Source organism: Beta vulgaris, chromosome 9 (assembly GCF_026745355.1).
Source record: "Beta vulgaris subsp. vulgaris cultivar EL10 chromosome 9, EL10.2, whole genome shotgun sequence".
Classification (NCBI taxonomy): Eukaryota; Viridiplantae; Streptophyta; class Magnoliopsida; order Caryophyllales; family Amaranthaceae; genus Beta; species Beta vulgaris.
The window spans coordinates 27,053,426-27,066,246 of NC_079210.1; the positions used below are offsets into that span (position 1 = coordinate 27,053,426).

Here is a 12,821-nt window from a genome sequence, read left to right on the forward strand (position 1 = left end):
CGTATGGGGACACCATTACTCCTCCCTTGGCTTATATAATAGAGATTATTTTGTGGATTAAACGCAGCAGGAAGACAAAATTCCAAAGACAGTGAATGTTTAGTGGCATATCTTCAGTGATATACTATGTTTGGCACAATAGAAATAGATATTATTGGAAGCATTGTGTGCCTAATATAGACAGAATAGTGAAAATGATCAAGGAGATAACTAGAGCTAAAATAAGTCTTGTATTGCCTCAAAAACTCAGTAGGAAGGATCATAGGTGGTTTGTAAGTCTCAAATAGTGTGGTTGTTATTGGTTGTCAATTCCTTCTCTTGGTTTTAAGGAGTCAAACCTAGTTGGTTTGCTCTTGCCAAAAGTTGGTGTGGTTGTAATTGTGTTTTGTTTTCATGATATAAATTACTTGCTTAGCAAAAAAAAAAAAAAAAAAAGAATATCTAAGATTAATTTGATGGATAGCTAAAAATAAGAAAAGTCTAGTTTATCCATTAATAGAAAAGCGGACTACCTTAGTTAGATCATTGTAATTTTTTTTATGGCTTGATCATTTTAATTTCTAAAAGGCAATTACTTTTAAATCGTAAATGTGGGGTTACTGGGTTGAGGAAAAAAGATTGGTTATTGCTTTTGCATCTATTTGAAGAGGAAAAAAAGGAATAAACCGAAATTTAAGAAAATATAGGCAAAAATGTTATGAATTGTGAATATTTATCATATTTGTGTTATATGTATAAGTTAATAATTGAGATATGACAATTAGAACAATTAAGATGAAAATGTAATGTGTGTTCAAGATTCTAATTAGATTTTATTTGTATTGAATTGTGAAGACAAGAAACCAGAATGATATTTGAGATTTTCGAAATGAATACAAAATAAAAGTGAAGAAATTTTGTAACTTTTTTTTTTTTTGGTAGTTAAGGAAATCATGTAAAGTGAAATTTTGTAGGAAATAGAAGAAGCCAAGAAGGTGTATTGTTTGATTGAAAAAAAATACGAGGCTTAGGGGTCGTTTGGTTCAAGATATGAAATGGAAAGGGAATGGATATAAATAAAGGAGGGTTCGGTAACAAAAATGGTTACCTTTATTGAGTATTTTGGTTCAAGCCAAGGAATGGAAATGAAGGGTAACCATTAACTTCAAGTAATGGATTTTGTTACTTGAGGGGGAGGGAAGGTAATAAATTGGGGGAATGCATTACCATCAATGAATGGTAAGGGATTGATGAGGGGTTGAACCAAACAAAAGGAAAGGGATTCGATAATTGTTTCCGTTTCTTAAAACCCAAAAACAGTGAACCAAACGACTCCATAGACTTTCCTAGAAAATAATTTCATGTGAATACTAACTTATAAGAAAAAATTACTTCCAATAGCAGAACAAACAATCACTTAATTAATATAGTTTATTGTTTTATAATCGATTTTATCGCCACTACCCTTCATTCGAAATCCTGAATCCGCCACTATTCGCATTTGCTTCCACTTTGCTGAAAATATCTCTATCCCAAATGCTTTTGCTCCGTTGCGGATTTCCAAATCAACTGTGATGACATTATTCAATAAAATTCGAATTAAGTGTTGGATTTTGCAAATTAGCGTTTTAGAAATTGGAATTATGGTTTAGATTTTCACTTGGGTTCTAGTAAAGCAATTCATAAGAGTTTGCTTCATTAGGTAGCGCGGCCCAAAGAAAAACTTGACAATAAGTAGTTTTAAAACCAAAACAGATAATTAAATTTGTTCACTCGCATAAATCCAACAACTAATCGAAGATAATAAGAAAAATAAAAAAATTAATAGTATAATCGCCATGTCGGTAAGAATTAACCATTAACAATCAATCAGACCTTTGTCCCCCACAATAACAGAAACCAAAAAGAAGAGAAGCAAAAAAGATGGAATGAATATTAAGTACAAAACAGAACAAACAATTTTTTGCAAGGATTCTTCTTTACATCCTTAGAAAAGTAAACCTGCTGTAAGAATTCCAACACCAGCAACAAATTTCATCCCCAAACTCCTCAAACCATACCCTGCATTCCTCCCTTCAGCATCAGCAGAAGCAGCAGTTGCTGGACCATCAGCTTTGTCATCTGACTTCGAGTCGTCAGATTTTGGTGCTGAAGACTTGGGGGCACTCTTGGGAGACTTAGCACCGAACAACTCCTTTGGCAACAACACCATGTCAACTTGATAAACCGCCAGTGGAAACCTTTCCCTTAGAGCATTGTTTAGCTGAACAGTGACCATTCCAGTAGACACATTAACCTGACGGTTACCAATGGAGACAATGTTGAGCCCGAAAGGCTCACCATCTTGTCCAGTGGCTTGGGTTCTGACTGGGTTACTGACAGTTTCAAAGTTTTCAAAGTTGTAGAATTTTGGGAGGACATGGTACAGTACAAGTTGAACTTGTTCCTGAACTGATAATCCGTTTAATGTGCCCGGTTTCAGGTTCTGGAAGGCGTTATCGGTAGGAGCGAAGACGGTCATGCCTTCCGTGGATGTGTTCACCTGGTTGGCAATCTGATTGTCTACCTGGGTGGAGGCCAGAAGGCGCATGAAGGTGGTGTATTGACTTGCCTTCTCTAGGATGGCTGTGAGGTTTAAGGGACCGGCTGGCGCAGGCGCAGGGGCTGCTGGGGACTGCGCCAAGCACTGTGTGCAGGCGAGTGCCGCGGCCAGCAGGAGAAGGGAGAGTCGGAGTGATGAGGCCATTGTTTTTTTTCCCTGTGTGGATTGTGTTTTCTTTGCTGGGTGGTTTGGTGAATGAGGCAAGAAGAGATTTATGGAGAAATAATGTAGTAGTGGAATGAGCTGGATATGGCATGTTATCCACCCTTTTCAACAAAAGATAGTAATATATAATTGTGAAAGATGGAATATAAATCTTTAGAACATCATTTAACGACTAGAAAACGTGCTGTTCACAAAGTTACAGTGGCTTGTATTTGACTTTTGTATAATTTTGGTTTTAGATCTATTGTAAGTTTGTAACCTATACTATTAGTAGGTGGTAAAGTCACACTGACTGAGCTGATTAAACTATTTTGATACTAATTTTTTTGTTAGCATGTGTATGTTACATAGATAATTGTTTGATGGTAATGGTGGCAGCTAATAATATGGTGAAGGATGAAGTTGACAAATATTTCGTGGCTGTCAGAAATAATATACTTGTAAGATGGGGACAGATACAAGTAGGCACATACAAAAAGACAAGGCAATGCTAACAAACAGAAAGATTAGTGTGGCGATGGGGGCGAGAGAACGTGGATGCCAAGTTAATTCTTGCTGTCTTGATGTTAGAAATACAAAACTTGAGGCCATATATAATGTTTATCTCACCAGATTGGTATAAAACTTTGGAAATTATTGTATTAGAAACTGTTGACCCTTAAGTCTTTTGAAGATGAAAAGCAAACTTGTAATTTTTTTTTTTTTTTTGGACAATGGTGGAAAAATCAGATTAAGCCATATTTATTATGAATCATCAACAAATTTGGGCACAGTTTTTTACTAAATTATGAGCCTTCTGAACTTGTTGACGATTCATCACCTTTAACAAAAAACATCTATTAAAATTTGTAACTAGAGACTTAATTTGTTGAAGAGTCCACTTGATAGAGATTTGGGCATAGGCAAGCTCCTGAAAGGAGATAACCAAGTTAACATTATCAGTATAAAAAGTGATTTGCCTTAAATGTTGTTGAGACGCGCATGAAACAACTTTTAGACAACCTTGAGTTTCTGCATGAAACGCAGACATGGCAAGACCATAACTTCCTCCTCCTAGTTGTTGTTGAAGTAGCAGGGGATCTTGATTATCTAGTAACCATGCAAGGCCAACACCTTTTGTTTGTTTGGTCCAGGATACGTCCATTAGGAACATGTGAACAATCCATATGTACACCTATAAAACGTGGAGTTGTACCAATAGTTCTTTCAAGAGGGTGAAGAAAACGAAGATTTTTAAACTGGGGAAGGCTTTCCAAACTTAACATATTATCTTCAACAGCTCTCGCTTGTTGAATAATTCGATTAACACTTCCTTGAATACCCTGAAAAACACACTCATTTCTATGTATCCAAATGCTCCAAATCACTACCTAAAATACCGCTTCATCTTCTCCTTCACTCATTCTTGGCAGTTTCATATAATTCAATCCTCCACCTTATTTTCTCTTTTTTTTATAAGAAATCTCCACCTTTTTCAATTTTCCTAATTCAATTGCAATCTTTTCCGATTTATTCTCCAATTTAGTTGTAATTTTTCCGGCGAAGATCTACAAACAACTTGAATAAGATGATTTCTTCCATGAACGAATATCTTCTCAAACGTTCAATTACCCATGAGATTAATTGCAAATTTACCTTTAAATACTCCTCCTTTTATTGATTTTGATATTTTAGTTACAATTACACATTAATTTTCCATTTATCTTATGTTATTTTTCTACTCCTGTACTTTAAAATTTTGATTCACGAGTGGTATTTTACTTCAAGAACTCAATTATTCAAGGAGATTCCACCCATCATACAGAAACCATCCGATAATTTTACTCTTTTCTCCGCAATTCATTTTTTCATTTCAATTATGTAATTATCAAATTTTTTCAAGCACAATTTTCTTTTGTTTTTTGAAAACTTTAATAATTGATAAATTAGATTATCGTTTTCAATTTTAGACTAGCAGGGCCGAGGGAAAACATGTTGTTAGATAATTTATATATCTAAAATGGAATAGAGAAGTTTAAACAGTAACAAAACTATGAAGAAGTTTAACACTTACATATTTTAAGGAATTATTTATATGAAGAATTGGTGATGACAAATTTATATTGTTTTTTAACGTAATAAAAGTTCTAATTTACAACATTTTTTAAGTTATTGCATACTTTACAAATTTAAAAAATGTATATTACTTATTAAGTGGTGCCCCATTTATGTACGCCCATGGGTCACCGAAAACTCAGAAACGGCCCTGCTTCAAATGGTCCAAATAAACTTTTTCATTCTTGCATTTTGCACCCCATACATCCTCTTTATAGAAAAGCATGATATGATTGATGAGCCTCATTAAGCATGAAGTATTATCAGCTTACTGAGCTTGAATAGAGACTTGAAGTTGTTGCCAAGTATTGAGTTGTTTGTGGGAAAGATGAAAAACGAACGTATAAAGAGTATTATGGGACAAATAGAGTACAACCTAAAGACCCTCAAGTTGTGAACAACCCAACTAGGTTGGCCCACTCAACAACAAGAAACACTAAGCATCCTATACATAGTTGTATACACCAGAATAGTAAAAAAAAAAAAAATACACATCCTCTATCCACAACTTATCTTTTTGAGAAATCTTCCTAGGCATCACAAGTTTAACTCCCATCTTATTTTGTTCTTTCAATTTGTTAAACTAGCTTTAAATGCACGTGATGCATGCGACGACATTTCCACCAAATCCAACCACTACCCCCAATTAACATACCCATATTTCTGAATTTCACGTAATATTTTTCTGTCTCAATTCAATTAAACATCATCTTCATCAATTTCCCCTAATTCATGCAAAACAGCACACTTGATTTTTTCTCTCTCTATTCAATTGAGACCGTCGATTATTAGCTGAGGATTATCTCAAGCAAGTTGCAGAGTTGGCTTTGGCGGTCATGGAATTGGATTTTGCTCAGCCCGTCATGGATCGCCGAGCTTGCTTGCTGTTATGGCCCAAGCTCTGCAGTTTATGTTGAAATTCGATTATGAGGACAATTTTTTGATTTTAATATATGAGTTTAAGCATTTTTTTGATTTCCCCGAATTCGAGTTCTCATAATATGTCTTAATTTTTTTTTAATATTTGGGCACGAATAATAAAGTTATATTTACGAAATTTGATTTCTTGATTTTAATATATGGGTTTAAGTATTTTTTTCTCAAATTCTTTTTAACATATGGGCACAAAAACAATTCGAGTTCTAATATTTTGTCTCAATTCTTTTTATATCCAGGGCACGAATATTGAAGTCATTTTTGACGAAATTTCATATTTGACGAAATTTTATTTTTTTTCAACCATTGATGATGTAATTTTAATTTGAATTTCAATTACCTTCGAATTAAATTTTAAATAAATTGTAATTTAAGTTAAATTGTTTTTTTGAAAAAAATATAATACATCACATATTCGTAAGAGTTATTGTAATTTGAGTTTAATTTTACTCGAACATAGTACATATTTTTAAGATTTACTGAACATAGAACCACACATAATTTTATTTTCAATAACGAACTGCGTACTTGATTAACGATAAAGAATCGGCAAATTTCAGAGTTCCGCATTTGAGAATGTCGTGAAGCTCCAATCTATGAATAGAACTGATTTTTTTTTTTTTTAGAGTTTGTGTTTGTAATTGAGTTTGTTATGGAAAAATTGATTTGAGAGGATGTTATTCCGTGTAATTTTTTTTGTTATTGTATGTAGTATTAATGTTGGGTAAGTTCTTGATTATGAAACTTTTTGATTGAATCTTTTTAATTGACAAGTTTATATGATTGAATCTTATATGAGTTGATTGGGTTCAAATTTGATGTGATTGATGTTTTTGTTTTGACAAGCTGATGCATGGAATTGGGGTTGATTAGGTGGCTAGAGGGGCATTTAAGTAAATTGCAAGGGAGACACCATTACTCCTCCTATGGCTTAGCTTATATAATAGAGATATAACATCAGGTGTCGAGACCATCTAATTCAAAACAGCCTCATTTCGATCCCACCACATCTGATACATAACAGCTAAAATCTTCTCCTAAAAACCTTATCTCTCGCTTCTTTGATTAACATAATTTGCCTCTGAAACAAATCGTGTGTAGAGTAAAGATGTAACCACCACATCTTGACCCTGTCAAGACATTATGCAGCATAACTACACTGAAAAAACAAGTGGTTATGACTTTATTGGCTACTTGCACATAGTAGGCACTGAGCATTCTCCACAATACCAAGCTACACAAAAATATTAGTTGTTCTGAGCCTTGGATGCATAGTCAACTTACTAATAAGCCTATGCTTTGGGGAAACCATTCTATTACAGATGAGCTTATCTCAACTAATCAAGTCATTCACCCCTATCATCTTCTAACATGTGCTGGGAAACGATTATCTTATTTGCTCTGCCAAAAAAACCATATGATTCACCTTTATCTGCTTGCCTTTGTTGACACTGGAATTGGAAATGAGACTCAAACTCAATCTTTCTCATTTTCCTTGACAAATACTCAACACGAATGACAAATAACAGTTGAGAAATAGGATCTCCCTATCTCAAACCTTTTGTCTGAGATAAAATAAATTCATGGAGAGATCCATTAACCATAAGTGTGAATTTTGGAGTCCAGACACAAACCATATCAAGTTTTGCAATTTTCTCAAGAAATTTTATAGTATGCAACATTTCTTCTAGAAACTCCTAATCAATAGTATCATATGCTTTTTTCATGTCTAACTTTATGATACAACTGGCTTTGACACATAACATTAAGTCTAGACACACCATAATTAATGTTGTAGACAATAAACCTTTCTTTTACAAATACTCCTGGACTTTCAGCAATTACATATCAGGAAGGATTAAACTTAGTCTGTTGTAAATCATTTTAGTTAGGCATTTATATAATGTGTTACAACAAGCTATAGGTTTGAATTCCATAATACAACTAGGGCATGACACTTACTAAAATAAATGTAAGAATGGTAGCATTGAGTTATTTCATCAACTTACAAGAATTGAAAACATCAAGAACAACATGAGTAATCTTCTAATAATCAATAAAATTTTTGATTCTTTGTAGTTTACTCTAAAATTTCCTTAGTTAGTCCAACATTTTTTTTTTAGGTAATCTGTTGAACAGAAAGAAATCTAATAAAGCGCACTCCAAATATGTGTCATTTTATCTTATTTAAGTAGATTTAAGTTTCTATAAGCTAATATAAGTTCTTATTAGTTGAGATCAGTTCAAGTAAGTTTGATAAGTTCTATTAACTTCCAACACTTTATAAAGTAAAATTCAACATGTTTGGACTAGTTGAAATAAGTTATTATAAGTTTATATTCCCGCATTTAGTCACATGTTAGGATATATATATCGTACTAATAGCAACATCAATATCCATTAGAGTCAAGAAAAACCATTTCTCATGCTTTGAAATGCAATATTTGTAAATAAAGGACGTTTAGGGCCGATATTAGACTTTCAAGTTCATTTTCCTTAATTCCCGTATTTAGTAACATGTTAGAACATGTATAGCAATAATAACAACATATTTAAGCATTAGAGTCAAGTAAAGTCTACTCATGTGCTCTCAATCCATTTTAGGTAGATAAATGTCATTTAGGGTAAATGAAGGTCTTTTCAGACCTATTTTGCCCTTTCAAGTTCAATTTACATAACTCTCCACATTTAGCCACATGGTAGGACCTATATAATACTAAGGATTTTTTGGTTAAAACACCCTTACGTTTGGTGATTTTTAAAACAATCCCCCTTTTGTTTTTTTTTTTGAAATGAACCCCCAAACGTTTTATAAAAATTTTGGTTGCACCCCCAAAACCTAACTTCCGTCAAATCCAGACGTTTGTGGGGCCCTTTTCCATTTTCCTTCCTAAATGTTGCATGAAATGCCATTTGTATCCTTGGTAATAAAACCCTTCAACTAACCTCTTCATCTCTCTCATTCAATTCCTTCATTTCTGATTTCATCTCTCTCACTTGCTTCAATCAGAAATTCAGCATCTCTCTCTTGTCATCATCTACACCTTTTCATCTTTTCTTTCAGTCTCTCTTATCCAACACTCTCTCTCTCGTCATCATGGAAACTGGTGCATTTTGCCTTTCTGATGCTCCTGTTTTTTTGTTCAACAGCACCAAATTTTCCACCTTTGGCTTAGTGTCTTGAATCTTTGCGATTTCACTCTTTAAAAACGTTACTTCATGTGTCAACAACCTCTTCTCCAGCACCAATTCATTAATGACCAACTTCTGCTACTCCTCCTAATTCTTGTCAACCCATCCAAAGAATCCACACCCTTCTCTTGGTATGAACATTTGAGAATTTGCAGGCATAGAGACTCGCTCCTCCCAGGATTGTCATGCACCCATGACCTCAAAATCTTAGCAGGAATTCGACAATTGCATTTGGTTGCCATAACCCTAATTGAACAATTAACCTAAATTAAAATAAGCTAATAAACCCTAAAATCGCAAAATTACCCAAAATTTAATGCCTAGAAATGAATGTAACACTTATTTGATTTTGAAGGATGTCAGGAATTGTCAATTGAGAGTGGAATTGCAATTTTCCTTTCGAAATTTTGGATTAGCAGCTTCACTTTGGGGGTGTCGGAAAATGATCGTTGTGAGAGAGGGAATATCCTGATTTGGGGATGAAGTGGTTGTTATATAATAGCATAGGTGGTCCCCACAAACGTCTGGATTTGACGGAAGTTAGGTTTTGGGGGTGCAACCAAAATTTTTGTAAAACGTTTGGGGGTTCATTTCAAAAGAAAAAACAAAAGGGGGATTGTTTTAAAAATGACCAAACATAAGGGTGTTTTAGCCAAAAAATCCTAATACTAATAGAAACATATATAACCATTAGAGTCAAGATAAACTATTTCTCATGCTTTTAAACCAATTTTGGGTGAATAAAAGTCATTTAGGGTTGATATTAGATTTTCATGTTCATTCTCCTTAATTTCCCCATCTAGTCACATGTTAGAACATTTATAGCTAAAATAATAACATATTTAACCATTAGAGTCAACAAAAACCATTTCTCATTTTTTTAAACCCAATTTGGGTAATTAAAGTCGTTTAGGGCCGATATTAGATTTCTCTTGTACATTGTCTTTAATTCCCGGATTTAGTCACATGTTAGGACATATATAGTACTAATAGAAACATATATAACCATTAAAGTCAACCAAAACTATTTCCCATGATTTAAAATCAATTTTGGGTAAACGAAGGTCATTTAGGGCTGATCTTAGATTTTTTTATATTCACTCTCCTTAATTCCCCCATTTAGTAACATATTAGAAAATTTATAGCTATATCAAAAACCTATTTAGTCATTAGAGTCAAGAAAAACCATTTATCATGCTTTGAAACCCAATTTGGGTAAATGAAGGTTATTTAGGCCGATATTAGATTTCCTTTTTCCATTTTACTTAATTCCCACATTAAGTCATATGTTAGGACATATATATTACTAATAGCAACATATATAACCATTAGAGTCGAGAAAAACTATTTCTCATGCTTTGAATCCCAATTTGAGTAAATGAAGGTCATTTAGGGTCGATAATAGACTTTCATGTTTATTTTCATTAATTCCCGCATTTAGTCAAATGTTAGAACATGTATATCTATAATAACAACATATTTAAGCATTAGATTCAAGTAATATCTACTCATATGCTCTCAATCCATTCTAGGTAGATAAATGTCATTATGGGTAAGTGAAGGTCTTTGCGGGCCTATTTTGCCCTTTCAAGTTCAAATTACATAATTCTCCACATTTAGCCACATGTTAGGACATATATAGTACTAATAGCAACATATATAACCATTAGAATCAATAAAAACTATTTCCCATGCATTGAAACCAATTTTGGGTAAACGAAAGTCATTTAGGGCCGAACTTAGATTTTTTATATTCATTCTCCTTAATTCATCCATTAAGTCACATGTGAGAACATTTATAACTATAATTACAACATATTTAATCATTTGAGTCAACAAAACCATTTCTCATGTTTTCAAACCAAAATTGGGTAATGAAAGTCGTTTATGGCCGATGTTAGATTTTCTTGTCCATTCTCTTTAACTCCCGAATTTAGTCACATGTTAGGATATATATAGTAATAATAACAATACATATAACTATTAGAGTCAGGAAAAGACCCATTTCTCATGCTTTCAAACCCAATTTGGGTAAATGAAGGTAATTTAGGGCCGATATTAGACTTTCATGTTCATATTCCTTCATTCCTTCATTTAGTCACATGTTAGAACATGTATAGCAATAATAATAGGATATTTAACCATTAGAGTCATGTAAAGTCCACCCATGTGCTCTCAATCAATTTTGGGTAGATAAATGTTATTTTCGGTAAATAAAGGTCTTTGCGGGACTTTTTTGCCCTTTTGAAGTTCAATTTACATAGTTCTCCACATTTCCCCACAAATTAGGGCATATATACTACTAATAGCAACATATATATAACAATTAGAGTCAAGAAAAACCATTTCTCATGCTTTGAAACCCAATTTGGGTAAATGAAGGACATTTAGAGTCGATATTATACTTTCAAGTTCATTTTCCTAAATTCCCGCATTTAGTCACATGTTAGAACATGTAAAGCTATAATGACAACATATTTAAGCATTATTAGAGTCAAATAAAGTCTACTCATATGCTCTGAATCCATTTTAGGTGGATAAATGTCATTTAGGGTAAATGATGGTCTTTTCGTGATTATTTTGCCCTTTCAAGTTCAAATTACATAGTTCTCCACATTTAACCACATGTTAGGACATATATAGTACTAATAGCAATATATATAACCATTAAAGTCAACAAAAACTATTTCCCGTGCTTTGAAATTCATTTTGGGTAAACGAAGGTCATTTAGGCCCGATCTTAGATTTTTTATATTCAGTCTTCTTAATTTCCCCATTTAGAAACATGTTAGAACATTTATAGCTAAAGTAATAACATATTTAACCATCAAAGACAAGAAAAACCATTTATCATGATTTGAAACCCAATTTGGGTAAATGAAGGATATATAGGGCCGATATTAGATTTTCTTGTCCATTCTCATTAATTCCCACATTTAGTGACATTAGGACATATATAATACTAATAGCAACATATAAAATATTTAGAGTCAAGAAAAACCAATTATCATGCTTTGAAAACCAATTTGGGTAAATGAAGGTTATTTAGGGCCGAGATTAGATTTTCTTGTCCATTCTGCTTGATTCCCACATTTAGTCACATCATAGAACATATATAATACTAATAGCAACATATATAACCATTAGAGTCAAGAAAAACCATTTCTCATGATTTGAAACCCAATTTGGGTAAATGAAGGACATTTAGGGCGGATATTAGACGTTCAAGTTCATTTTCCTTAATTCCCGCATTTAGTCACATGTTAGAACATGTAAAGCAATAATATCATATTTAAGCATTAGAGTGAATTAAAGTCTACTCATGTACTCTGAATCCATTTTAGTTAGATAAATGTCATTTAGGGTAAATGATGGACTTTTATGACTATTTTACCCTTTCAAGTTCAAATAACATAGTTCTTCAACTTTAACCATATGTTAGGACATATGTACTACTAATAGAACCATATATAACCATTAAAGTCAACAAAAACTATTTCCCATTTGAAATGCATTTTGGGTAAACGAAGGTCATTTAGGGTCGATCTTAGATTTTTTATATTCATTCTCCTTAATTCCCCCATTTAGTCACATGTTAGATTATTTATAACAACAGTAATAACATATTTAACCATTAGAGTTAAGAAAAACCATTTATCATGCTTTGAAACCCAATTTGGGTAAATGAAGGTTATATAGGGCCGATATTAGATTTTCTTGTCCATTCTCAATGATTCCCACACTTAGTCTCATGTTAGGACATATATAATACTAATAGCAACATATATAACCATTAGAGTCAAGAAAAACCATTTATCATGCTTTGAAACCCAATTTGGTAAATAAAGATCAT

The 12,821-nt window shown here is 32.9% G+C and overlaps 1 protein-coding gene across 1 annotated transcript; it reads right to left on the reverse strand.

Annotated features, from left to right (window-relative positions):
- Window positions 1–1,780: 1,780 nt before the first annotated feature.
- Window positions 1,781–2,855, reverse strand: LOC104903439 (fasciclin-like arabinogalactan protein 13). The gene has a single exon (XM_010691474.4). It carries the CDS (start codon window positions 2,723–2,725, stop codon window positions 1,967–1,969), a length of 759 nt encoding a protein of 252 aa, XP_010689776.2. The 5' UTR covers window positions 2,726–2,855; the 3' UTR covers window positions 1,781–1,966.
- Window positions 2,856–12,821: the final 9,966 nt, after the last annotated feature.

What these genes read in the sequence shown, in the direction of transcription:
- LOC104903439 (XM_010691474.4), bottom strand. Translation starts at nt 2,725, where the DNA reads ATGGCCTCATCACTCCGACTCTCCCTTCTCCTGCTGGCCGCGGCACTC.